This window comes from Lepus europaeus, chromosome 1 (genome assembly GCF_033115175.1).
Source record: "Lepus europaeus isolate LE1 chromosome 1, mLepTim1.pri, whole genome shotgun sequence".
Lineage (NCBI taxonomy): Eukaryota > Metazoa > Chordata > Mammalia > Lagomorpha > Leporidae > Lepus > Lepus europaeus.
This window is the reverse complement of record NC_084827.1, coordinates 163078058-163105391: the sequence shown is the minus strand read 5'-3', so window position 1 is coordinate 163105391 and position 27334 is coordinate 163078058. Positions and strand designations below refer to the sequence as shown.

The following is a 27334-nucleotide window of genomic DNA, read 5'->3' as shown; positions in this document are numbered from 1 at the left end:
AAATCTCTTAAAAAATCTTCATGCAAGTTTTATCTAACTTATCTAAGCTTTTAGTTCTAAAAAAACGCATGATCCAAAGACACATGTTACGATTAACTGACTACTGTGTTCTGAATTCAGAACATCCCAATCAGGACCAAGCGTCACACTGACAGCTACACACATTAGGCAGGGAGAGGGAAGCCTTCTGGGTTTGTGAGGTAGTTAACCAGCACGGGAAGCTTCCCTGAAATCAGTATTTCCAAAGTGTCCCTTATCTTGGCAGTGTGAGAGATGATGCTCCCCCACCCCCTTTTCTTCATAAGGGCAGTTTAGAAGAGTTCACTTGGAAGCTGAGGATCTGGAAATGTACTAATCGAAAGCGACAGGTGCAGGTGCATCCCTTGGAAACCTTGGGCCCTGATTATACCGGCTTGAATACCCCTGCTCCAGCAGATGCAGTTCTAACCCGGCAAATCACACAAGTCCTCCCGCGGTCCTATCAACTTCCCTCTCCATCTTTGCCATTGGATGGCTCCCTCCGAACCCTGCTTAGCTCTGTCAAACTGTATCCATTTCTCTTACTGTCTTTCCTAGAGTTATTCTGTATCTGCAAGGCCCTCACACCACTTTATTCCCAGAAAGAAAACAACTGATAACTTTTCAAAGCCGGTTCAGACCAATCAGTAAGCAGCAGGGAACTCTGGGCACCAAGCAGGTGGTTTTTATGCAATGTCTGAGTATTTATTGCAAGAAATGTTAGGGTGGAATGGGACACTGCCCCAAAGGATCTCCCAGATGCTTACTGATTGGCTGAATCCACAGGTGCTGGAAGTTAACCACGATGTGATTGGCAGGATCTGAGAAAGCAGGGATGACTCCACAAAGGCAGGGCTAAAATACTTCCTAAATCCAGAACGGGAACGAGCACAAAGTACCCTTCCAAGGAAGTCCAGGTCCAGCATCTCTCCCGGTACAGCACACACCACAGTAAGGCAACTGCTGGCTCACTGGCTAAAAGCCCCCGCTGGCATACCAGCTCCGTGAGACACACCTGCCTTGTTTGCCAACGAAACCCCGCCCGGCCTCAGCCCCCTTTCATAGTACCCGGGCTCATTAAACACCTGCCCGCGTTGATTAAACGCTGCTTCCTGAAGACGTGAAGCAATGAATGGAGGGGCCCGGCCCTGTTTCAATCTGCAGCTTAGGAAAGGGTTTCTCCACAGATACTCGGGGTGGGAAGTCACAAAGTAGGCATCCCCGTTCGGCTCCGAAACCCGAGAGCAGCCAGGGCTCCCGCCCAGGTGGGGTTTCAACCGCAGCGCGGCGGGAAAGCGGCGGCACGGGGCCGGGGCGAGGGGATGCAGCAGGGTGGCTCGGGCACCCAGAGCGTGGCCAACTAAGTTCCCCGGGCGTGGCGGAGGCGGGGGAGAAGTCCCGGCGGGGGCAGGCCGCGGAGCTGGGGGGCGGAGAGTTGGCGGGCCGGGAGCGGTCACAGAGGGCCCGCCGGGCGGAGGGACGGAAGGGGGTGCCGGGCCGGCGGAGGGGCTAGGGCCGGTGCGGCCAGCTCCGCAGCCACACTCACCTAGGGGATCCAGCTTCGCCTGGGCTCGGCGCCGGCTCCGCGCTCCTCCTCCCTCGGCCTGCAGGGCGAGCTGGCGGTCTCAGGCGCCCCTAGCAACCACGCATCGCCACGCGACCCGCGCACTCAGCCGCCGTCGCCGCCGCCGCCCGCCACGCACTTCGCGCGCCCCCAGCGGACAGACCGAGGCCTGGGCGGGGCGGGGCGGGCGAGAGGCGAGCGCGCGGAATCTCGGGGGTTGTGGGGCCTGGGAGGGTGGGGAGTCATCGGCCGCGAGCACGCGCAGTCCCTGACGGGCCGTGGGGCTCGGCGAGCGGAATTCTGGGAGATGTAGTCCTGTGGTGAAAGCTCTGAGAGGCTCCGTTGTAGGAATCCAGAATTCTCCCTTCCTACCCTGATTCCACCTAATCCTTATGGACCTTGCTTTTGGCCGAGCCTCAGTTCGCTCTTCTGCCGAACTCTATTAAAGAACTTACAGTAAAAGCCTTGAGTTTGAGCCCAGGAATGGGTGGGGGGCCCGATCCTATCCACTCTGCCTCCCTCCAACCTACCTGGTGGTGCACACCACAACGCCTGCTTTCTTTATGGCTTCAAGTGTGAACGTTAGGAAATACGAACCCCACTCATTATTTGTCTCCCCAAGCAAAACAAATGTGCCCCGGGTCTCCCTTTCCCTAGACCGGATGGATTTGCCGACTTAGAAAGCTGGGGGGAGGAGGGTGGTGGCAGTCGAAGGTAAGACGAACCTGATGAAAATAATCTGAACAATGGGGCCAGCGCTGTGGCGCAGCGGGTTAAAGCCCTGGTTTGAAGCGCTGGCATCCCATATGGGCGCCGGTTCAAGACCCAGCTGTTCCACTTTTCATCCAGCTCTCTGCTATGGCCTGGGAAAGCAGTGGAAGATGGCCCAAGTGCTTGGGTCCCTGCCAACTATGTGGGGGACAAGGATGGAGCTCCAGGCTCCTGGCTTGAACCTGGCCCAGTCCTGGATGTTGCAGGCATTTGAGGAGTGAATCAGCAGATGGAAGATCTCTCTGTCTCTGTCTCTTTATTTTTGTTGCTCTCCCTTTCAAGCAGATGAAAATAAACATTTTACAAATACATTGAATTCAAATACTATATATAGCAGGAAATAATAGTCCCTAGAAAAAATGTTATTTTTGTAAACACATGGAACAATGAAGGTGAGGACTAAATAAAATCCCTTATCAAAAAAAGCGCACCTTATTCATCTTTCATTTGTAAAATAACTAGAACTTGAGGCTGACGCTGAGGCGTAGCAGTTAAAGCCGCCGCCTGCAGTGCTGGCATCCTGTATGGGTGCTGGTTTGAGTCCTGGATGCTCCACTTCCAATCCAGCTCTCTGCTATGGCCTGGGAAAGCAGAAGATGGCCCAAGTCCTTGGGCCCCTGCACCCACATGGGAGTCCCAGAAGAAGCTCTTGGCTCCTGGCTTCGGAACGGCGCAGCTCCGGCCATTGCGGCCATCTGGAGAGTGAACAAGCGGATGGAAGACAAACCTCTCTCTCTCTCTCTCTCTCTCTCTCTCTCTGCCCCTCCCTCTCTGTAACTCTGCCTTTCAAATAAAATAAGTAAATCTTTTAAAAACATAACTAGAACTCAAGGGAGAACAGAAAAAAGTCTCCCCCACTTAGCAGATGAGCAATCAGAGCCTAGACGCTGTCCTCAGCCCTCCAGTGAGTCAAGCTGTAGGCACAATTTTTTTAAACACATGGATTTTTCATAATATACATTTTCCATGAACTTTCTGAAGATCTTGCATTTCCAGTTAAGATAATGAATCTAGGAAACATCTGCCAAATAACTGTTTGTGGTCACATCTCCGCAAACAGCTCTTCTCTCCTATACATTGAAATTCCTCTAAAAGCTTCAAACCAGTCACTCAGCCTAAGGTCTCAAAGCAACCCACTAAACCTCTCTGTTTAATCCCAATCTTCTCCTATTTCAGCTCCGCGGGCCTTGGCTTAGGAGGAGGTGACCACGTGTAGCTCATTCAGGATGGAGGCGGCCAGCAGGCAGGCAGGCAAAGCCAGATAGACAAACAGAACCTGTGCTTCCAGTACCACACAGAAGTTAAGGGGCTGAGACTCCCAACCCATTGCTGTGGGAGCTCCAAGTAGGGTTAAGGCACATTTTTTATTAAAAGAGTTTACAAATACAACTATAAAAAAAGACAGACTCCCTACCACCCACCCACAGATGGGAATGTGGGCCAAGGGCTGAAGAATCCCTCCACGACGGGGGACTGATGGCACGTGTATCCCCACGGCCCAGAGCTGAGACAGGCTCTGTGTGCGTCGTGTCCTGGGGCCAGTGCACCTAAAGCAAAACCTGCTGGGACGATTATAGGAGCTGCAGAAAGGAAGACGCCTCGGGTGGTGGTCTTTCCCTAAGGTCCAGGAGGCGTGTTCCTGGGGCGAAAGGCACATTCCTGGAGGAAGGATCTCTGGACGGAGAGAAGGAAGGAGTCCTCTCTGGCACCACCAGCAGTGATGTTTACTGGCTGAAATCATCCTGACTCTGGGGGCAGGAAGGAGCTTTATACATACATCTCTTCTGGTCTGTTGTTCTCAGTTGAGTTGGCAGCTTTATCACTCTTTGTAAGTCTCTTAAGCTCTTGGCTCAGCGGGTGGCTTGTGTGGGAGAATAAAGACTTGGCAATAACACAGGCCAGTGAAGGTTGGCGGCTGGACCCCGGGGATCCAGGCTCACGTGTCGTGGGTCGGCCTCAGGAGCTGAATGAGTTTCCTGCAGTGTTTGGCAGAGGCAGGCCTGGCACTGCTATGTGGCAGCTGATTCCCCAGAGACAGCAAGGCTAATTTCTCGCTGGCACCCAGGGACACCAGCACCTGCAGGATAGAACAGGACATGAGGCTCCGAAGCAGTGGTGTCTGGGGGAGATGCAGAGAATTCTTATTTAGCCCAGCAATTCCTACTCCAGGAAAGGAAGACAAAGGAAATGGGCTCTTGGGGACTCGGAAGAGTGAATGGCAGAAAACACAGCTTGGAGACAGGAGTCACTGGGACCAGAGGGTCTTCCCAATGCCCTTGGCTACAGACGATAAAACCCAGGCACCAGGGGACCCGTACACTTGACCCCAGGAGGAGGTGACAAATGCAGCTGTGAATGACAGATGAGCCCAGGTCTGCCTGCCAGCCTCGGACCCAGAACCGTGGGTCCTATCCTCATTACCACCAAGAATCACTTTTATTCCTTCTCCACCCGGATTGTCAGAAATCCCTGTGGTACCATTACCATGAATTACCCAATGCTATCACACTGGGCTGTCATAAATTTGCACTATCGTGAGTAGACAGGTGATTTCCACGGAGTGCTTTGTATACTGCACATTGAATGGAAGCAGCAAAATGAAGCAGTGGTTAAGAGCACGGGCTCCAGACTCAGACACCTGAGCTCAAACACCCAGTCCTACATACCAGCTTTGGAACCTGGACGAGTTACTACATGATCTGTGCCCCTGTTCCCTCACCTGCAAAGGTGAGAACGGCTTAACCCAGATAACAAAGGCAAACTGCTCGAGGGGCTGCCTTTCCCATGGCGAGTGCTAGAAAAGACAGCAAGCGCCTTTGTGGCCCCCACAGGGAAACCACTCTGCATCTCAGCATCTCCTGGCCCCCTCCCCCCCGCTCCTTCGCCTCCCCCCAGCCTCTGCAAGACAGGAGCTATGGTCCTTGGGATGCCTGGCGTTTCCTGGCCTGATGGAGCACTCCTCGGCACCCCTCCCTGCTCCAGGCTGGGAGCCAGTACACGGAAACCCTGACTCTGGGTTTCCAGCTCACGGGAGGAGCGCAGCTCGGGTTTCTGGGGTCCCACTTTCTTACAGACACCCCAGAGAAACGCCGTGAGCCACAGGGCCCTATTGGCACAGCTCCTGAGTCCCCTGGAGTTACCTGGTGGATGCAGGGCTCCTGCCGGAGGCTCCGGAGCGCAATGAGGGCGGCTTCCTTCACGCTTGGCTGGGGGTCTCCGCATGCCACCTCTAGGAGCCGCTGCGGTACTTGGCACTGTAACAGCTCCTCCCCCAATCCCTCAGGCCCCAAGTTGCCCAGAGCTGATGCCGCATTGCGCCGAATACCAGTCTGAGGGTCTCCAAGCAGCTGCGTCAGGCTGGGCACCGCCGCTGCCAGGGCGGGTCCCAGGGGCCCCGCCTGGTAGGCCGCGTTGCCCACAGCAAAGCTGGCGCTGCGCCGCACCGCAGGGTCCTTGTCTCCAAGCCCCTGCAGCAGCAGGTTGAACAGTCCTGCCTGGCTCTGCAGTGCCCCGCGCAGGGCCATGCTGTGTCTGAGCAAGTGTCCTAGGAGCCCGTAGGTGCGGGCCCGCACAAGGGTCTCTGGGTGGCCCAGAAGGCTGCGGAGCGGCCGATAGGACTCATCAGAGCCAGCCAGGAGCTCCTGGATGAAGGACAAGTGGCTGGGAGCCAGCACCCGGGCTGCGTGGGCCAGCAGGGACAGAAGGTCAGAGGTCAGCAGTGGCTGGTCACCCAAGAGGGCAGCGGAAAGGAACGAGGTGACGGTTCGAGGGGAGGCAGACACTGCGTTCACAAACTGGTTGAGAGAGGTGAGGTCGGTGAGGGCCAGGCGTGTGAGGAGGCTGATGGGCAGCTCGGCTTGTGACAGCGGAAGATGGTGACAACAGACCTGGGAGAACGGGGCACAGAAAGCAGGGATTCAGGGCGCGAGGGGCACACTGCAGCCGGGCAGAGCCCAGAAGCAGGAACAGAGAGGCAGGCTTCGGTGAGAAGTGCCACCGAGGCCTGCAAGTCCTGCCCCATGGCGCCCCACACGAAGTGTGCATCAGCCCACGAGCAAGTTCCTTCCAAGTCCATTCCTTGCTCTGCAAGCGCTCGGTCTCTGCCTGCAAAGCCCCGCCTGCCGCATAATGCCAAAAATGGCCAGGGAAGGGCCTGCCAGCCACGGAGCTGAGGCTCCGGTGCCTGGATCAGTGTTCTCCCCAGTGAGCTCCCACAGAACTGGCCAAGGGACTGCTGGAGGCCGAGAGGCACGAGCTGGCTCCGGCTGATGTGCAGTAATTAGGGACATGGGGTTGGCCACCTTCCTCTTCCACCTTAATGCCGGGATGGTTCCCCAAGTACCTGCAGCAGGTGGGCTGCCACTTCGGAGTCCCTGAGGTCAGCCAAGATACCTACGAGGAGGTCGGCGTCCACATCCAGGGCGAAGGGGAAGCAGAGGAGCTGGCAGACAGAGAGCACCACGACAGGGAGAAACTCAGGCCCGTGAGGCCTAAGGAGGGGAGTGTGGAAGCACAGGCTTGGTCCTGCTCCCCTCCCCCTCTCCCATGATCCTCTGCTCCCTCTTCTCCAGCCCTTGCCCTAGCTCCCCTCCCCCGAACTCAGTGACACTTTAGGTTTCTAGCCCAATCCTTCTCCCGTAGCTTGCCTCAGACCTCAAGCCATCAGCTGCTTCTCTCCTGCCTCCCCCACCCCACCTCGCTGCTGCCTCGGGATCTTCCGTTCTCCTCCCTCCAGCTCAGACTCACGCCTGGCCCAGGTGATGCAGGAAGCTGGGGGAAAGTAGGTGCTTCAGGGTAGACATGAGGATGTTCCCCCGCTGGGACAGGTGGCTCAGGCATAACTGGGGCTCCTGGGTGAAGGCAGCCATGGCCAGACTCAGCAAGGCTGCCATGCCTGGAGACACAGAGAATGGAGACCACCCAGCGGAGCAGGCGGGCGGTACGGATGCCCCCGCTTCCCCGGGGCTCCCTGGCCACCACCTTCGTGGTCCCTTCCTCTCTCCTGAGCAGCAGCAGCCATGTCTGTGGGTTTTCTCCAGTTCCAGGCTGTCTGCTCTTAAAGACGACCAATCTGTGAGGCCCACAGAGGATGTTTGTGCTGACACAGAGATACCTTGGGGTGAGATCAGCGTCCAGTCTGGCTCTGGGCTTGGTGGAACCGACAGCAACAGCTCCTCTTCCAGGGTGGGCACCTCCTCGGGTAGTCGCAGGGCCATGGAGAAGCGGTGCCATAAAATGGTCCACAGCTCGGAGCCAGCCACATCCCTGATCAGGCTAGCCTTCCCCTGCTGGAGACGGGGCAGGAGAGCGTGTGCAGGCAGCAGTTCGCAGTTTAAATGCTCTTCTTCATTCCTGTCTCTAGCCCCCAAGGAAAGGGAGGCCCATATCTAATTTCTTCTGCTTTCTCATCTAGCATTCCCTGTTTCCTATTTCTCCTTTTTATTACATGTTAGCCTCCCCCCACTCCCTCCGGAGAACCTATGTGTGTGCCCGTTTGCCTCCCCACTGGAGCCTGAGGGATGCCGTGGGATGGTTTCCTTCAAAGGGTCCACACTGACAGCTCGTGGAACAATTCTAAGGCTACCACGGCACAGCAGTATGAGAAAATAAGAGGTGGCTATGGGGTACATCTTCATTCCTATTGGCCAGTAGCTTTCCCCAAATGCCCAGTTTCTCCCTCCCCACTTCTCGCCCACCCCAAGATGCACATGTACCTGAGTGAGAAGCTGCAATACAAGGATGAGGAGGCCATCATAGAATCCACAGCCACCCGGTGGAGTCAGCCGGACCTGTCAGAGAGGCAAGAAGATTGTAGACCCCTGAGAGGGAGGGAGTGGCCTCTGAACGAAGGCAGGTCAGTGAGGCTGTCACGGAAGGAGGAGACAGTCGACCTCAGCGGGAAATACAAGGGGGCCCGGGGGAGCCATCTGGCTTGGGGAATAATGGGCAGAGACAGCAGTCTCTGATGACTCCTGGGGTTCTGACAGGGGGTCTGGGATGAACGGTAGTGTTATCACTACTGCTCCAACCTCTCTGAAGGTCACCTTCATCTAGGAAGGGCAGAGCAGTATTACCATTTCCGGTGTGCCTCTCTTTCAAGTGTGTTGTGGGCCAGCGCAGGTGAAAAGTGCTTTATAACAAGAACTCTATACACATAGCGATGGCAATACTGTGGATACGAAGTCTAGCCTCCTTTTCACAGAGTGAGGGGAATGTGCATTCCAAAGGGTCTACCCAGGAAGGGGAGAAAGCGGAACGGGGGCTGCACGACGGGCGAGCTCCTGCAGAAGCCACAGGGCGTCAGCTGCTTCTGCCCCCAGTCAGGGGCACCACGGTGCAGCAGACACGGCAGTGCAGGGGCGGACAGCCTCGGGCAGCACTTCCATGGCGACAGCCTGGAGGGGCAGGGAAGCTCACTCCTCGGAGGGCTTCAGTCCACCTCCCGTCCTCCTTCCCTCCCTCTTCAGAGCCCGGTGTAAGGAATCCGAAGCCCTGAGCACGCTGCGTCCAGAGGAGCCTCTGCGGTTGCTGCTGCTTCTCCCCGAAAGCGGCCAGTGTCTGGCCTGGAGAGAACACGCCTGCGCCCCCCTGGTGGGCCTCACCTCTGCCGGGGCAGACAGGGCATGTGTGGCTGCAGCCATCCATTCCACGGGCTGCAGCTCGAAGGCCACCCCTTGCTGACCAAGCTGTCCCAAGAGACAGGCTGCTGCACTCTGTGGGAGAGGCAGAGGAGGAGGCAGAGTGGGAACAGAGCTCAGGAGAGGCAGAATGGGGGTTCCTTCTCGTGCCCCGCAGCCACCTCTTGTCTTCTCTGACCCCTGTTCAGAATTAGCTGCGAGTGGGGCAGTGACTGCCCCACTCCCAGCAGGGCCGGAGACAGGGGACGAGGGAGGAGGAGGAAGGCCGGAAACTCACCACGACAGAGACGACGTGCGAATGGGTGAAGAGAGTAGCAACCTCGCTGCCTAGCTTCTCCATGCTGGAACAGGAGACGGCAGTGTTAGGGGAGGCTGCCAGTGGCTTCCCGGGCACTGTGCTCTCTCCAGCCAGGCTACAAGGCCACCTCCAAGGCACAACAGGGAGGAACTTCGGTCTACCTTTCACAGAGAAACCTTCACTCTCTCTGCCCCAGTCCCTCCTAAGGGTAGGCTTGAGGGTGCCACACGCCACGTCCTGCCGAGTCATCCAGGCGGGCAGGTGACTTCGGCGGAGAGACCCCACTTGATGGCTCACCCACAGGGCAGGTCTTGAAGCCGGAAGACCAGAAGGGCGAGGAGGTAGAGGGCTACTTCAGTAGACTCTTCCTGATCCGCTGCTTTTACCTACACAGGAAAGCTGAGCCGTCAGAACCACCTCTGGCTGGGAGGGCGGGGCCGCCAGCAGATGCCCACCTGTGTGGCTGGCCCACCTTGCCCTGGACCACCAACGACAGCGACTCCAAGGCCAGGGGCTCTTGCCCAAGGAGACGGCACAGGCGCTCGCTGACGTGGCAGCAGGAGTAGAGCACCTGTGGCAGGAGAAACGCATCTGTCAGTGGTGCAGCCGCTGCTGGGCTCCTAGCACGGAAGGCTTGGCTGAAAAGGAAGCGAGCTTCTCAACGGAGCTGGTCCCCACACTGGGGGGTTCAGAGAACTCTTGCCTCGTGCTCTGAGACACTGAGATGGGGATACCCGTCGGTTCTGGCTAACAGGAGGCATCTCAGTAGAAAAGATGACAGAAAGGAGCCCTCCGGGGTCCATCTTGCTTGGGTTTTCCCAGTCCCTGTGTCCGTGCCACACACCACAGTTTAGCTGCTGGGAGCTCCGGGAAGGACGTACCTTGAGGAGGGAGAGGCACAGGATGGGGTGCTGCAGGCCAGAGACCAGGGACGGCCTCAGCTGGCTGCTGTCTTCAATCAGCTGAGTTGCCAAATGCCAAGAGACCTGTGGAGATACGGCTGAAGACTCAACCCTATCCCCTCAGTGCAATCCCAGGCCTCGCAGGTCTCCAGCTGATCGACACTTTCAGCCCCTTGCCAGCCACTGGGAATCCCAGACCCCATTCTCTTCCCCGGAAGAACCAAAAGTCACGGTTCCTGTGTAGGTTCCTGGCACCTGCGTAGGCAGGTACAGGGGAAGTGTTCGCAGCCAGCAGGGAGTTGGGAAGTGGAATCCTGAGCCTCTGGGGCCGCTACGCAGGCTGCGGTCAGCCACCCCACCACTGGGTGGTTTCTCCTTGAGCTCTCTCCCTCACCAGCTGGCCCTGGGTGCTGGGACTCTGGCTGCGTCACGTTCCACACCCAGGGTGCAACATCTGTCTCCGGTAGGACTAAGTAAGGAGAGGCATCGAAGCTTGTTCTCTGCCCTTTCTGAGAAATGGCCAACTCCTCTGGCAGCAGGGCCGTCAAGAGCAAGCAGGTGCAGCTCAGACCTGCTCCTTGGCTTCCCAGCAGCTGGGCAGTCCCACTGGAGCAGTACAGATGGCTGCCAGGGCAGAGGAAACAGCTCCGGGCAGGTCCTCACTCAGATCCCGCAGTGGCTGGCTCCCTTGTGGGGCTCCTGGGGAGAAAGGCAAAGAATTCGGGCTGAGCTCTGACTGTTTCTCTCACGTATCCACTCAACCTTTCCCTTTGCTGAGTGCCCACTAAATGCCAGGCACCATTCCAGGTGACGGCAGCTTCGGAGCAGAGCGGATCAACGTGACACACAAGTCAAGGGAAGCTTCTCTCCCGACCCCGTTACCTGGGGGGGTGTGGAAGGGCAGCTGTGGCACTGTCAAGCCGTGCAGCAGCCCATCCACCACCACTCGCTGTGTGGTCAGCAGGCTGGAGTAAAAGGCTTTGGAGATGGCCTGGCTGTTGCCATCCATGGCTTCACACAGCACAGTAAAGCACTAAAGCAGACAAGGGCAGAGATGGCATCGAGGCATCAGAAAACCGACTGGCTTAGCGCAAGAACCAAGAATGCCCTGAGAACCCAGGGAAAGCGGACAAACTCAGGGGGAACAGCTGCCTGGGTCTAAGCCTTCCTTGCACACAAGAATGCATTAACACTGCCTCACGTTTCAAGGACAAGAATTTCTGCGGTCAATCCTTCTACTCTCTGATGGGCTCCTCCCAAAGCACTGTCTGTGGACCAGGAGTGTAAGCATTCCCAGGAATGTCTGGGTCTCCCCCAGCCCAGTCCTGCTTATTCAGAATTTCAGGAGGCGGGGTTACTACGCCAAACTCCTCACGCCACTCACGCACACTGCCATGCGAAGTGCTGGTCAAGAATCTGAGTTACTGCTGGCCAAAATGTAGCTCAGAAGATGGAAGCTTCCAGACTTGGAAGGGCAGGGATATTAAAGCATGGCCCCAGACTAGAAACATCTGGACGGGCTCCCGGCTGGCGGGAGGGGCGTGCTCCCAATGAGCAGTTTCAACAAAGAGCAGCTAGACTTTCACTTCTGCACGTGGGCTCCTCCCTATCTCCTCTGCGATCAAAGCTCAGCTATTTTCCCATTCAACCCTCTACTCTCCTTGCCCTCATCTCCAAGGCCCAGGGGAGGGAATTCAACTTGCCAGTCCTTAGGAGGGCAGAATATTAGATTGCCCTCCACTCTCTCCAAGAACAAGTACTTTTGGCCCCTGAAATACACAAGGCTCAACGCCCCGGGCCCTGACATGCGTCCCTTTTTCTGCCTGCAGTGTCCTCTCTACTTTGCTGGTTTGTCCACCCAGCACCCTGCTACGCACTCCGCAAGCTTTCTTCTAGGATCCTCCTACCAGCATGAACGGCTCCTCCCTCAGCGGCGCTTCGGAACGCATTGCTTCTCACTCGCCCCAGCTAGACTACCCCTAGACTCTCAAGTCCCTAAGTGCCTTACTCCTATGGCACATGGTGCACTGTGGGAATTCAACAAACGCTTACGGTAGAGGCTTGGGTCTGATGCTACACATTCAAACGGGGATAAAAGAAACATGAGAAAGACAGAGAGACAAAAATCTCTAGTGGGAGCAGATTACCACAAGGCTGTCCCTCCGCAAACACTGCTCGGAGTCGTCTGGTTGGGCTAACAGTTTCCCCAGCAGATCCAGAAAGAGGCTGGCAGCCTCCTGAAACACCTGTAGGCTGGGAAGAAAGGCGCCCATAGCTTCTCACCGCTCTACTCCAAGCCCCAGGGTGGCGACTGGGTGGATCAGGTCCCGGCATACAGAAGGTGTCTGCAAAGGAATGCAGAGTGCCTTCTTCTCCCCTCACTAAACACACACACACACACACGCACACACGTGTGCGCACACACACGTCTCACACACACATGCGCACGCACACACACGTCTCACATACATACACGGCTCACACACGCACACACACGTCTTACACATACATGTACATGTCACACACGTGCACATGCGCACACACATCTCACACACACATGCGCACGCACACACACGTCTCACATACATACACGTCTCACACACGCACACGTCTCACATACACTTACAAGTACACGTACATGCACACGCACACACACGTCTCACATCCATACCCTCTACGCCCCATCTCTGCCACTTTCTCTAGGCTGTTCACATCTCGACCCTTCCACTGAGGGCCATGGTGACTGCTGACTCTGAATGTGAAAGCCTGGGGGCAAAGCAGGGGGTGGCTCAGGGTCCTTAGGGAGCAGGCTGTATTCTGAGGAGCCCTCAGCCGAGCCCTAAACCTGTCCCAAATCACAGCTTCGTCCTCACTTGGCCTCTTCCTAAGGGCGGGGAGGGAACACGGGGTAGGAACTGAAACCAAACTGGCCAGCAGAGCACAAGCGCCTCTTCTCCCACCTGTCACCTGTCTGGCTCCTGTCCAGATTGAAGGTGCAGGCAAAATAGGCCTGCATCGCGGCCATCAGGTCCCGTACGAAGGCCCCATACCAGGGTTGCTGCCGGGGAAGAGGGGAGAAAAAGGCCATGTGGGGTTTGGAGACAACATTTAGTGAGAGCAATGAAAAAGGCAGACAGAGATCCGGGCAAGTGGACCAAGCACAAAGGGATGAGGGGCGGGAAGCATGGGGAGAGAGAAAATCCAGCAGTAACAGTGTCAGGACGTGGACTATCAACAGCTTGAAACCCTGTTTTCCCTGGGTGGAACAGTCTTTTCCAGTAGCAGAGCCTGGTTTTCAAAAGAATTTTTTTTTCTGAACTCCTAAAAGTCACCTAAGATCAGCCTTCATCAGCAAGGCGCAGCTTCCGGCTGCTTCGGCCTAGGCCCCAGGAAACACGCCCTGCCTCTGGTTCTGCAGGGTCCCCTCCCCTCCGGGACCCAGGGAGGCACACAGCACGGGGACGCACAGGTGTGGCCTCAAACACATTCAGACTCAATGCTGGCTCCCTACTTACTGTTTCCGTGACTGTCCCCGACTCAGCGACAGGGGCTACATTCGCTAACCGCTGACTTCAGTAGCCTGCTCTGTTCAATCGGATGGGCAGCGCCCGGGATCTCACATTTCAAAGCATCATACTTGAATTACTGGGAAATGTGTAAAAATCTGGATTTCAACCTTTTCTTGGAACACTGCAAGTTCTGGCAACAGTGGGCCAGGGCTGAGGGGAGGGCGCCCCACTGAGAGGGGGCTGTCCTCTCCGGGTGGTGGCCTAGACGCGCAGGATCACACACTGGAAGGACATGCTCTGCCTGGCCACCGGGGACATCAGAGCTCACTATTCACAGTCTGCTAAGCAGCCAGAGGAAGAGAGAAAAGGAAGACAGGCCAAACAAAGAAGGGAGCCTGAAGGAGAGGCAGCCGAGGGAAGGACCTCCTGTCGGCGCCGCAGGCCCCTGGCCTGGCGCTTACCGCCTGGATGCTGCTGCTCTCCTGGCTGTGCCTGAGCAGGCTCAGCAGCAGCCCAGGCAGCCCTGCCTCCCGGCAGAAGGAGTACAGGGGGGCGGAGTCACCGCAGCTGGAGAGGAGACTGCTCAGGACCCGCAGTGCCGGCAGGATGCGGGAAGCCCCTTCCAGGCTGCCCTTCAGGATCTGGATGACGAGAGGAAAGAGAGAGCGGTCAACGTCATCAGAGGTGGAAGACGGATGCCACGGAAGCCAAGTGTCCACAGGAGCTGGCAGGGCAGACCAGAGGTGTGCGTCCCATACTTTGGGAATCTAAAAGGCAGAGCAGGAGAGCAGGGACGCAGGGGACCTGTCCCAGGGAGGAAGGCTGTGGAGGTCAGGTCACCTGACACAGAACAGCAGTGACCCAGGGACAGGGGCCTCCCCTCGGGAACTGTCAGAGCCAGCAGTTCCACTCCCAAGAGAAATGAAAGCACATACCATTCACAGGCTTCGCTGTGGATATGCACGGCAGTATTACTTACAAAAGCCAAAAAAGCACAAGCAACCGGTGTGCAAACAAAATGTGATCATATCTATAGGCCAGACCACCAATCAGCAATGAAAGGCAGGAAGTACATGTACATGCACATGACGAATAAACCCCAAACGCACCACGAGTATCGGGTGATTCCAGGTATATGAAATGTACAGCAAAGGCACATCTATGGAACAGGAAGTGGGGCAGTGGTCGCCCAGGCCTGGGGGCTGAGTAACTGGAGGTGGGAATGAGGAATCCCACTGGTGGGAGAAAACGCTCTGCAAACAGGCTCTGGTGATCGTTTCCCAACCTGGCAGCCTTACTGGAAGTCACTGACTGGACACCCGAAATGAGTAATTTTATGGCACGTAAGTTACGCCTCAGTAGGGACTGGCATTGTGGCGCAGCAAGTTAAGCCGCTGTCTGCGATGCCAGCATCCCATAAGAGTGCTGGTTCGGTTCTCAGCTGCTTCACTTCCAATCCAGCTCCTGGCTAATGTACCTGGGAAAGCAGCAGAGGATGGCCCAGGTGACTGGGCCCCTGCACCCACAGGAGTGCCAGGCTGCTGGCGTCCACCTGGGCCAGCCCTGATAGTTGCAGCTATCTGGGGAGTGAACCAGAGGGTGGAAGATCTTTGCATCTCTCTGAAACCTTTCATATAAATAAATATGTCTTTTTAAAAAATTATATCTCAGTGAAGTTTTTATAAGAACTTTTAAGAAAAAAAAGGGGGAAACAAAAGAGGGCAAAAGACACAAGTAACGTATTTGGGTGAGTTCCCAGGAGAGAGCACTGTATTTCAAAGCAGCAGTTGTCGCTGCTGATTAAGCAAGTTATCCCCTTAACAAGAATCTCATTCTCCGGGTGGGTGTTTGGCACAACAGTTAAGGAGCTGCTTGGGATGCTGCATCCCCTATCAGAACGCCTGGCTCCTCTGCTTCCAATCCAGCTTCTTGTTAACGTGCACCCCAAGAGGCAGCAGGCGATAGCTCCAGTACTCAGGTCCCTGCCACACAAATGGGAGACCTGGGCTCAGTTCTGGGCTCAGTTCTGGGCTCCTAGCTTCAGCCTGGCCCAGCCTCAGCTGTTGTGGGCACTGGGAGTGAACTAGCAGATAAAAAATCTCTATCTGACTCTCTCTCTCTCTCTTTCACATAAAGTAGAACAAAAAACAAAACAAACAAAAAAACCTAGAATCTCATTCTTCTCTTTACCTAGAAGCACAAAATACTGTACTCAGTTGTTAAATATTTTTTTTTTGACAGGCAGAGTTAGACAGTGAGAGAGAGAGAGACAGAGAGAAAGGTCTTCATTCTGTTGGTTCACCCCCAAATGGCTGCTATGGCTGGCACGCTGTGCCGATCCGAAGCCAGGAGCCAGGTGCCTCCTCCTGGTCTCCCATGCGGGTGCAGGGCCCAAGGACCTGGGCCATCCTCCACTGCCTTCCCGGGCCACAGCAGAGAGCTAGACTGGAAAAGGAGCAACTGGGACTAGAACCAGCACCCTAACCGGGACTAGAACCCGGAGTGCCAGCGCCACAGGCGGAGGATTAGCCTCGTGAGCCGCACCGCCGGCCAGTTGTTAAATATTTTTAATTGTGTCAATAACAGTGGTGAAAATGTGCTTTCCTTCATTATCCAGGTACTTGCGTAATACCCTCTTAGCCCATAAGGTCTGAAATATTTATCAAAGTTTGCTGAGCCCTGCTCTAGACAGATACTTCTCCTTCAGAGAGCAAGCTGAGGCCTGCTCCTTCTGGGCTGCTGAAGGAGGTTAGCAACCTGCGCAGGGAGCTGGAAGGAACCGGATGTCAGTGAATGGTTTCTGATCTTCACCCCCGACAGCGGTCTTGGACCCCACCTCGGCAGCCGGCCGCCCGTTACCTGCCCTCCGGTCTCGTGCAGCTGAGTCTGGATGTGCTGGCAGAAGTCGGGGTTGCACAGCAGGGTGAGGGGGGCCTTCAGCTGAATGGGCACAGGCTCGATGGTCTCCAGCAGGTGCTGCCACTCTTCATCGCTGTCTGGCTCCTGCGGCGCAGGGAGGGAAGGAGGTCAGGAGAGAGTGGAAGTCTAAGGATGGCAGCTCCCAGCCTGGGGCCAGAAGCCCTGGGCAAGCCTGAAGCAACTGGGAGGAGCCAGGGAGTCCTCAGCTCTTCAGTGGCTGAGGCGCAGACAGGTGGCACTGCAGTAAGTCGCCACTTAGGACCCTGTGTCCCATATCCGAGGGCCTGGGTTTGAGTCCCTGCTACCCACATGGGAGACCTGGATGGAGTTCTGGGTTTCTAGCTTCAGCCTGGCTCAGCCTTGGCTGTTGTGGGCGTTTCAGAAGTAAACGGGCCAATGGAAAATCTCCTTCTGTCTCAATGTCTATCTCATCTCTATCTGCCTTTCACATAAAATAGAAATAAGTAAATGAGGGGCCGGCGCCGTGGCGCAGTAGGTTAATCCTCTGCCTGCGGTGCCAGCATCCCATATGGGCGCCAGTTCTAGTCCTGGCTGCTCCTCTTCCGATCCAGCTCTCTGCTATGGCCTGGGAAAGCAGTGGAAGATGGCCCAAGTCCTTGGGCCCCTACACTCACATGGGAGACCAGGAGGAAGCTCCTGGCTCCTGGCTAGGAAAGGAAAGGAAAGGAAAGGGAGGGGAGGGGAGGGGAGGGAAGGGGAGGGAAGGGAAGGGAAGGGAGGGAAGGGAAAGGAAAGGAAGGAAGGGAAAGGAAAGGAAGGGAAGGGGAGGGGAGGGGAGAGGAAGGAAGGAAGGAAGGAGGGAAGGAAGGAAATAAAATTTTTAAAAAGATGCAGCTGGCAGTAGGTGAAATACTTGAAAAGTCTCTTGGGAGACACTGGCATGTGTGCATAAAGAGATATCTAGAAATACATTCACTGCAGCATAGTTCATCATTTTAAAAAGCGAAAATAGGGGCCGGTGTTGTGGCACAGCAGGTTTAAGCTGTCACTTGCGACACCAGCATCCTGTATCGGGGCACTGCTTTGTGTCTCAGCTCCCTGCTAGTGCTCCTCGGAAGGCAGCGGAAGATGGCCCCAGTATTTGGGCCCCCGTCACTCATGTGGGAGAGCCAGATGGAGTTCGTAGCTCCTGACTTCGGCCTGGCCCAGCCTGGGCCACTGTGGCCATTTGGGGAGTGATCTAGTGGATGGAAGATCGCTCTCTGTGTCTCTCCCTTTCTCTGTAACTCTGCCTTTCAAATAAATAAAAATAAATCAAAGTACAAAGACACTAACTAGGGACTATTCCAGATTAAAGGAGACTAGCGAGGTGTAACAACTAAGTGCAATGTGTGATACTGGATGGGATTATGGACCAGGAAAAACATTTTATAAAGTCCATTATTGAAACAATTCGCCAAATTTGAAGATGAATTATAGGTTAGTTAATTAATCCATTTATTATTACAGTAGGAGTATTATCAATATTACAGTAGGAGTACTAATCAATGTTTCTGACTTCTGTACTTGTGCTATGTAATGCTATGTAATGACCTTGTTCTCAGGAAATATACACTAAAGAATTTGGGGGTGCAGGGGCAAGTCCACCAGTTATCCTCCGATGACCCAGAAAGATGTTGTGTCCACATACACAGAGACGGTCACAGAGCAAACGTGACGACACTGCACAGGCCACTGAGTCTGGATGAAAGGGCTGCCAAGGTCTGAACACTTCTGTCCTCTAGCAACACCCATGAGAAGCACTCACTTCCCACTGCAGCTGCTGGGAGGTGGGGCCTAATGGAGGGGGCCTAGGTCTGGAGGGCTCTACCTGCACACGTGGATTAACGCCACCGTAAGAAGGGTTCCTGGGAGCAGGTTCACTTTCTTCTGCTCTTTTCTGACTTTTAAAAGGACCCAGCACTCCTCCCCTCCAAAGGATGGTCATTCAAGGAGACACCTTGGAACCCAGACTGGGTCCCAACCTGCTGGCACTTTGATTTTGGCCTTTCCGGCTCACAGAATCACAAGAGACAAACTTCTGTTCTTTATAAATGACCCAGTCCCAGGTATTCTGTTACAGCGCACAAAACAGACCAAGACAAAATTCTTTGTAATATTCTCCCCATTACTCTTTGAAATTGTTTCCAAGTTAAAATCCTAAAAAAAAAAAAAAAAAAAAAAAAAAAAAAAACCACAAACAATCGAGGTAGAACTACATGCTCTGATGAGAAAGATCTCTAAAAAAGATCAGGTGGTAAAAGGGGCATGAAGCCAAACAATATAAACAGGCATGAACCAGCAACATAAAAACCGCCAAGCTGTCAATTTTCTTACACGTTATTCATTTACATAAAAGCACAAAGCGTCTGGAGGAGACAGACTAAACACCAGTAGTCACCTCTAAGGCTGAGGTAGGGTCAAGGGGGAGTTTCGCTTTTACCTATGCATTTCTGTTTTGGAGAGTTACTTGTTCAGATACTGTAAAATTAAAATCTGTAACAAAGCAGTTTTTTTTTTTTTTTTTTTTGGACAGGCAGAGTAGACAGTGAGAGAGAGAGACAGAGAGAAAGGTCTTCCCTTGCCATTGGTTCACCCTCCAATGGCCACCGCGGTTGGTGCACTGCGGCCGGCGCACCGCGCTGATCCGATGGCAGGAGCCAGGCGCTTCTCCTGGTCTCCCATGGGGTGCAGGGCCCAAGTACTTGGGCCATCCTCCACTGCACTCCCTGGCCACAGCAGAGAGCTGGCCTGGAAGAGGGGCAACTGGGACAGGACCGGTGCCCCAACCGGGACTAGAACCCGGTGTGCCGGCGCCGCAAGGTGGAGGATTAGCCTAGTGAGCCGCGGCGCCGGCCAACAAAGCAGTTTTTAACACCAAGGGAGCACATACTTAAGAGAGTCGGGAATTACTGTCCTAGAATACCATCCACCCAGACCCAACTTCCTGTGGCAAGAAGAAGGCCAAGAGGCGGCCCTGGGGCTCACCTCATTTTCCGGGTTCACGGCATCCATGCTGCGCTGGCTCGCTGCCTCGGGTCTCGGCTCTGCAAATCCTTGTCTACCGTCTGCGGTGCTCCGGTTCTCACTGCCAGAGGAAGCCGGGGAGCAGGGTGAGTCCCAGGCCTGGCCCCTCTCACTAGGCCAAGAAACAGGCCAGAGGAGCCTTCCTTCCCCAAGACAGGGGATGCGGCCAGTGCAGCCCACAAGCGTCCTTGGCTGTCCTCCCTCTCAGACCGTATTCTCAAGTCTGCTTTGCAATCCCCACCTACTCCTCCCAACTCAAAGATTCTTCTCCTCTGGATGGATGTGATCTTTTCCCTTTTAGTCAATGTACATTGAGGCATGAAGAAGAGAAAGTCCCCAAGTTTTCTGAGCAGTCAAGAAAGGAGCTGCGATTAGAACCCACATTCTTTGCCTCCCAAGTCCCTGTCCCAGTTTAGGCGGGGGCTAATGACAGGGACCAGTTCTTATTTGTAGCCAAACACCTCCAAGAAATCCCACCCTACACATCCCTAGCTATCCGCTGCTCACCGAGGTGCAGGGGGTGCCTCTCCAGGCCCCCACTCAGCCCAGCTGCTCTTCATTTCTGAGGCCAAGATCCCAGCCAAGAGGCTTGCTTCCTGAGGAGTCCCCCTTGGTCTGGGCAGAGGGGCTGTGTCAGCAGCTGCCTGGCTGGTCCTGTCCTCTTGCTCCAGGGCACGTCCTGTGCTTTGGTGTTTCTGTGGCAGGCAGGTGGGAGGCACTGGATCAGAACTATTTGGTGGCTGGCAGGGGGCAGTACTAATCCTATTCAGGCCCCCTCCCCAACCCTAAACAGCCATGCTCCTTCAACTCCCCCAGTTCCTTGCCTGGTCATGTTACACATTGCGTCTGCCCTACACACCTTCTGCTTGGCCGCCTCAGCCATGCGTTTATAGGCCTGACGCAAGATCCGGGACTGACTGCCCTTGGGGGCTAGCCGATGGGCCTGTTCGTCCTTTAGGACCTGAAGTTCTGGAGGTAGGCGACTGGTGAATGGGGTACCCAAATCTGGGCCTGCCGGTTCAGTTACGACTGCAGGGAGAGAAGAGGGGGAAGGTATGATCATACTAGGCCTGTAGCCACCAAGTCCACTGGCCGGGGCAGCTTCAGTGTCTCCACACTTCTGGGGAAGGAGACCCTTTTGACAAAGTGACAAAGAGGGGAGGAGGTTACCCGGGAAGAGGCAAAGGTCAGGCAAATGGCGAGGAAGAAAGTTCAAGGGGGTGCAGAAAGAAGACATGTTGGATCCAGATGTGGGGGGGAGGGAGCGCAGACTGGGGAGGGGCCTGGGAAGAGCAGGAGCCCCGGGAACCCTGATGACTCACTAGTGACACGACCAGCAATAAAGGGATGATGTAAGAGGTCTGGCCAGGACAGACGCTGCCGGGGGTCCTTGGTGAGCAGTCCCTGGAGGAAGTTCTGTGAAGAGAAAAATAGCCAATGCTCTTCTCTCAAACTTATCAACGGAACAGGCAGGTCAAGACCCCTGCACCTGTTCTTCCAGCAAACTGGCTGCTCCGGGTCGCACCCTCTGTATCCTTCTGCGGAGGCCTCATTTTCCTGGGGAAATCGTGGGCAGACGACTACCTCACCTCCTAAGGGGCGCCAATCCCTGTTGGCAGACACTCTGTAATGCCAGAGGTAGAAACGGAAATCTCAAAGCCACCAACTTTGTGTCGAAGGAAGAAGAAACTTGAGAGGAAGAAGGAAGTCATGTTCACTGTCATCTTCAGACAGCAAAGGTCCAAGGGGACGCCCCTCTGCCCTCCCTTTGGTGAGGGTCGGTTTGTGGCTGGGCAGGGACAGAGGCTTCTCAGGTGCACAAGTAATAATTGTGGGAAGATGTGTTTGGGAACGAACACTCAAGGGCAAATACGTGTCAGCAAATCATCAGGTAGTGTGGGTACAGGGAGACGGACTCTGAAATAGGTTCATCTTATGAAGTATCCCTGGGAAAATGTGGCCCAAAAACGGAATGGAAGGGACTAGCGGATTAGGACCACTGTTCCGAACAAGGCGATTTGTAGAACTACGGCTCTTGCTGAAGGTACCTACGTATTTGCACTAAAGGGGAATGAATATCCTATATTTACCTCCGCCTGTCTGAGGTTCCTTTGTTAGATTCTTTTTGATAACTATTTGGGTCCCCCAACTAAGCAAGCTGGGTAGAAACTTTAGATAAAGCAAAGGAAAATGGCAGAGATTTCACTCTGGGGAAAGACTGCCCTCATGTTGCTTTGCAGGGCCATCATCTGTCCTAGACAAGAAATTCAAAGGGTCAGTACTCCTTCCCCTCTCCCTCTCCCTCTCCCAGCCTGCTGAGGTCTAGCTGCTACCAGCAGCTGCTGCCTCTGTCTTCAATCACTGAGCCAGCCCCATCAGCTCTGGCTTTCTGATGCCTGCAGAATGCTATCTGAGAGGAAATGGAACAGAGGGCAGGTGAAAGGGCCAGTACCTGTCTATGTGAAAGGGCCAGTACCTGTCTATGTGAAAGGGCCAGTATCTGTCTATGGTATCTTGAAATTCCCTTTGCCTTGTGTTAGACCATAGCCTGGCTCAAATAGGGCCTATCATCCCTAGGTTTGCAGACCTTAGGACGCCCTCCTAGAATAAGCCCTGCAACAGAAAAACAAGGCTGCTTGGCCCAGTTCCTGCGCTATCTCAGTCCTGCCCCAGCTCTGGGAAAGGATTTTGGGAAGGAGAACAGAGGGTAAAAGGACACAGGTTCCTGCTGTAAAGGTAATGACCCTCTCAATGTTCATTACCTTGAAGCACGGACTGATGGTGGAGGGCCAGCGCACAGGGTCCTTGAGAATGAGGCTGACCAGCTGGAAGATGCTGGTGGTGTAGAAGGGAGGGGTGCCTACAGCCAGCTCATACAGGATGCAGCCCACAGACCACAGGTCTGCCGTGTGGTCATACGGTCGCTCCTCCACCAGCTCTGGAGACATATACAGTGGTGTGCCTTTGATGGATGTCAGCACCATCGTGTTGGTGCTCATGGCCCGGGCGAATCTGCGGGAGATGATAGGATGGGAATGCAAAGGGAGTATCTATTCAGTTCTGGTCACTACTAGAAAACTAGGCCTATGCGCTCAGTTCTTGCTGGGATGCCCGCCTGGCCTATCAGCGGTATTACTGAACTTTGCTGTGTTGCTTACCCTTAAAAAAGAAAAAAAAAAAAAAAAAAAACTAGCCTTAGTCACACTACCTATTCTTGTATGAGAGAGCCCAGACAGGAGCAGAGGGTATCTCTGAAGAGATCCAAAAGACCCAGCCAGAGTACCCACGTCCGGTTCAGGCTCTTCCTGAGGCCCAGGAAGTCAAGCAGACAGCTCAAGCCTCCCCGCAGGACTGCAGGGCTGCAAGCTCTGCATCCTCACCCAAAGTCACAGAGCTTGATGCCGCCGCCCTTGGCAAGGAGGATGTTCTGAGGCTTCATGTCACGGTGCAGGATGCGGTGGGAGTGCAGATAGTACAAGGCCGACACCAGCTGGGCAGCGATGGCCTGGACCTAGGAGTCAGGCAGGTGGGAAGAAGAAAGCAAAAGTCAGAGGATGAAGCCAGTTCACCTGCCCAAAGACTTCCTGATGCTGCTGCTGCCGGGGTCTCCTCTGCCTCCCCCTTCTTTGTACTACACCTGCGTTAGTTCTTGTTCCCCTTGGTAATTCATTCTTTTTTTTTAAAGATTTTTTATTTTATTTATTTGACAGGTAGAATTACAGACAGTGAGAGGGAGAAACAGAGAGAAAGGTCTTCCTCCCGTTGGTTCACCCCCAAAATGGCTGCCACAGCCGGCGCACCGCGCCAATCCGAAGCCAGGAGCCAGGTGCTTCTTCCTGGCCTCCCATGCAGGTGCAGGTACTGAAGCACTTGGGCCATCCTCCACTGCCCTCCTGGGCCACAGCAGAGAGCTGGACTGGAAGAGGAGCAACTGGGACTAGAACCTGGCGCACATATGGGATTCCGGCGCCGCAGGTGGAGGATTAGCCAAATGAGCCACGGCGCCAGCCTGGTAATTCATTCTTTCACGTCTTCATTCACCCATTTGTGGAAAATCTCACTAACTAGCTGAAAGACCATGGGTCAACTGTTTAGCATCACTCAGCTTCATTATCAATAAGATGACAAAAAAGATACCACCAACCTTGTGGGACTCTCGTGAGGACTGAAGGGGTCTAAGTATGTCAAGTCCTGCTCAGAATGCTGCCTGGCATTGAGTGAAGATTTAATATACACCAGGTGTTATTACATAAGACAAAGTCAAGAGAAGTAGTCAAACTAATGAGACAGATAAAATGAGTAAGACGATTACTTAGAAATGGCTGAGTGCTCTCAAGGACAGCGCATTGTGATAAGAAGTTCAGAGATAGGCCGGCGCCATGGCTCACTAGGTTAATCCTCCGCCTTGCGGCGCCGGCACACCGGGTTCTGGTCCCGGTCGGGGCACCGATCCCATCCCGGTTGCCCCTCTTCCAGGCCAGCTCTCTGCTGTGGCCCGGGAGTGCAGTGGAGGATGGCCCAAGTGCTTGGGCCCTGCACCCCATGGGAGACCAGGAGAAGCACCTTGGCTCCTGCCATCGGATCAGCACGGTGTGCTGGCTGCAGCGCACCTACCGCGGCGGCCATTGGAGGGTGAACCAACGGCAAAAGGAAGACCTTTCTCTTTGTCTCTCTCTCACTGTCCACTCTTTCAAAAAATAAAAAAATAAATAAAAAAAAATAAAGTTCAGAGATAGGCCTACTTGTGCCAGTTCAGAGAAACCCTACGTAGAATGCAGCTGGAGAGTATGTTCAACCAAATCTCACTGCTAGGGGCCACCACTGTGGCACAGTAGGCTAAGCCTCCGCCTGTGGCACTGCCATCCCACGTGGGCGCCAGTTTGTGTCCCGGCTGCTCCTCTCCCAATCCGGCTCTCTGCTAATGGCCTGAGAAAGCAATGGAAGATGGCCCAAGTGCTTGGGCCCCTGCATCCATGTAGAAGACCCAGAAGGAGCTCCTGGATCCTGGCTTCGGATAGGCCTAGCCCTGGCCATTGTGGCCATTTGGGGAGTGAACCAGAGGATGGAAAATCTTTCTCTCTGTCTTGCCTTCTCTCTGTAACTCTACCTCTCGATAAATAAATAAAATCTTAAGAAAAAAAAAATCCATTGCTAACTACTGTCCTTGAAGGCGAACCCTGCCTGACCACATACCCTTCTCTCCGACCAACGCAGTAGCCCTTCTTCCCTAAAGATACCTAACAACAACAACGTTCACTGTGGCTCACTGCTAAAACACTTCACATGAATCACTCAATAATCCTCACAAAAGCCTTATATGGCAGATGTTACTGTCATTCTCCATTTTACAAATGAGAAAACTAAGCACAGAGAGAACTAAGCACAGAGGTAGCTTGTCCACGAGGCCGCTAGCAAGGGGCATCAGGCTTTGCTCTCAGATACTGCGGCTCCAGGGTTCAGCGTTCCTCTCACACCACCCAGCCTCCATCTACACCTGGATTCTTCTCGGGAGTCTTTGAAATGGAGACTCCCAGCGTCCCCAGCTTGCTCCACCAGCCCTTCCTCTGGAGGGAGGCCAGGGGCGGGAAGCAGTGCGAGCCCGGAAATGTACCTGGTCTTCCGGAAGCTTTCCATCATCTTCCAGGATCTGAAAGAGCTCCCCCTCGGCATAGTCCGTCACCACCACCACCTGCAGAGACAGGCCTGCGTCACGGGACTGCGACATTCCTGGGACCCCAGGCTTGGGGAGAAGTGCCCCCAAACCACCAAAGCGCACCTCTTTGTCAGTCTCGAAGCTGTCGAGCATGTGCACAATGTTGGGGTGCCGCAGGCCTCGCATGATTTCCATCTCTCGTTGCAGATTCTTCAGCTCCTTCTCTGAGCGCCCCAACTTGGGGATGAACTTCAGGGCCACCACCTGCAAGTGGTAAAGTGACAAGTCACGGCCTCAGCACGCCACCGAACAAAGCTACAGTCTCAGCCTAACTTCAGAACTCCAGAACTCAGACTGCACATCGTCTGAGTAACTCCATGACACCTGTTAGTCTCCTACCTCCACCTCCCTGACGGATGGCACCCTGGCCTTACCCAGGAGTCCCCCATCCTGGCCCAGGAGGACATATCCTCTGCTCAACAGATGCTTTGGTGGATTCTGGGAGAGGTGTTCTGAGTGCACCGAGTAAACAAATAAATACTATTTTTCGTCTTGATCATACTATGCAGGAAGGGAGAAACCACCTGCACTCTCTTCTTTCCTCTTCATTTCTTCTTTCCTCCTTTCCCCCTCTATCTCACCTAAGGCTAGAAAGCAGTGGAGCTGAAATCTGAACCCCAGCAATCCAACTGCAGGGCTCATGCTCCCTAAGATGTAGGAAGGAGAGAGTCCCTTAAGAACACAGGTCAGTGGCCGGCGCCGCGGCTCACTTGGCTAATCCTCCGCCTGCAGCGCCGGCACCCTAGGTTCTAGTCCCGGTCGGGGCGCCGGATTCTGTCCTGGTTGCCCCTCTTCCAGGCCAGCTCTCTGCTGTGGCCCGGGAAGGCAGTGGAGGATGGATGCTTGGCCCCTGCACCTGCATCGGAAACCAGGAGGAAGCACCTGGCTCCTGGCTTCGGGTTGGCTCAGGGCGCAGGCCGTAGCAGCCATTTGGGGGGGTGAACCAACGGAAAAGGAAGACCTTTCTCTCTGTCTCTCTCACTGTCCACTCTGCCTGTCAAAAATAAATAAATTAATTTAAAAAAACACAGGTCGGTATAAATGCATCCCGCTGGCTCTGTTTTCTACTAGGGTTTGGGGTACCGAATCCCACCCAAAAGACAGCCCTCTTCGTCCACCACCTGAGCACTGTATTTTTTTCGACCCTTGTACACTCTCCCAAAAGAGCCTTCTCCAATCATCTCCAACACGTGGTACTTTTCCATGACAGTGGCTGCAGTTTCTCGGAAGGAAGAAGTTAGAGATGCTGGTTTCGAGCTACGGATCCAGGGACAGTTCCACACATCGGGGAGGCCTGGTTCGGGCAGGGGAGAAGAGGCAACATTAGCCACCTTGCCTCTTCTCTTTCTCACAATAAAACAGGTCTTAGAAGCACGGGAAGGCAGAGTGGTCCAAAAGACCACGAGCTCCTGGCACAACCAGGGCGTCTCCCTGGAGTTCCTTTTCTTCAGCGCCCTGCCGCCCAGCCCACCCAACATCCCCTCTCGCTGCTCACGGCCCCCAGCCTCGCCCACCGACCCCGCCCCTTGCAGGCTACCCCAGGTTCCCGCCACTCCCAACTTCCTCTGCACCCGCGCCCAGACCCCCGCCCACGCGCTCCGCTGGCGGGGGCCCGCCTCTCACCCCCAGCCGAGGAGCTCGAAGCTCCTCCGGCCGAGGGACGCCGGCCCTGGCCTTCAGCCCGGTCCGGTCTGGCTGCCTGCGTGCTTCGCCTGGCGGAGTCTGCCTCCACCGCTCCCTAGTCCTGGTCTCTTTAGGCTTCTGTTCTCACCAACTTTACGCGCCAGAACCGGTCACAAGTTCCGAGGACTACGGCGCTCAGAGGTGGTGGGAGGGATGGCGGGCCGTCCATAGGCAGCTCCTGGGACACTTCCGAACTGTCTCTTGGCCATCAGGTCCCACTAAGGACCCGGAGTCCGCGGTTGCCTAGAAACGGCCCGGCTGGCGTCCCCCCGCCCCCGTGGTTCCGCCTCCG

At 54.9% G+C, this 27334-nt stretch overlaps 2 protein-coding genes across 5 annotated transcripts in view; both read right to left on the bottom strand.

Annotated features, from left to right (window-relative positions):
- TTLL4 (tubulin tyrosine ligase like 4) overlaps positions 1 to 1671 on the bottom strand; it is a 48982-nt gene extending 47311 nt beyond the window's left edge. Inside the window, 1 exon segment of the mRNA XM_062192032.1 lies at positions 1565 to 1671. The gene's annotated coding sequence lies outside the window, so the exon portion shown is untranslated.
- Positions 1672 to 2605: 934 nt separating this feature from the next.
- STK36 (serine/threonine kinase 36) lies at positions 2606 to 27274 on the bottom strand. Of its 4 annotated transcripts, XM_062192015.1 has the most exons (27): positions 27131 to 27274; positions 26481 to 26653; positions 25423 to 25563; positions 25258 to 25335; positions 23027 to 23157; positions 22409 to 22658; positions 20969 to 21062; positions 20506 to 20675; positions 20154 to 20341; positions 19608 to 19707; positions 16560 to 16703; positions 14162 to 14341; positions 13152 to 13249; positions 12339 to 12444; positions 11074 to 11224; positions 10763 to 10890; positions 10171 to 10275; positions 9762 to 9860; positions 9587 to 9675; positions 9269 to 9332; positions 8956 to 9066; positions 8068 to 8142; positions 7467 to 7641; positions 7100 to 7247; positions 6696 to 6843; positions 5494 to 6240; positions 2606 to 4430 (listed from the first exon to the last, which is right to left on the bottom strand). In XM_062192015.1, the coding sequence occupies exons 2-27, from the start codon at positions 26562 to 26564 to the stop codon at positions 4290 to 4292; spliced, it is 3945 nt and encodes a 1314-aa protein (XP_062047999.1). In that variant the 5' UTR covers positions 26565 to 26653; positions 27131 to 27274; the 3' UTR covers positions 2606 to 4289. The 4 variants fall into 4 exon arrangements, 3 of the variants coding, with proteins under 3 accessions (XP_062047999.1, XP_062047981.1, XP_062047989.1); XM_062191997.1 differs by having other exon boundaries at positions 7100 to 7641; XM_062192005.1 differs by lacking the exon at positions 27131 to 27274 and adding an exon at positions 26983 to 27022 and having other exon boundaries at positions 7100 to 7641.
- Between the last annotated feature and the right edge of the window lie 60 nt (positions 27275 to 27334).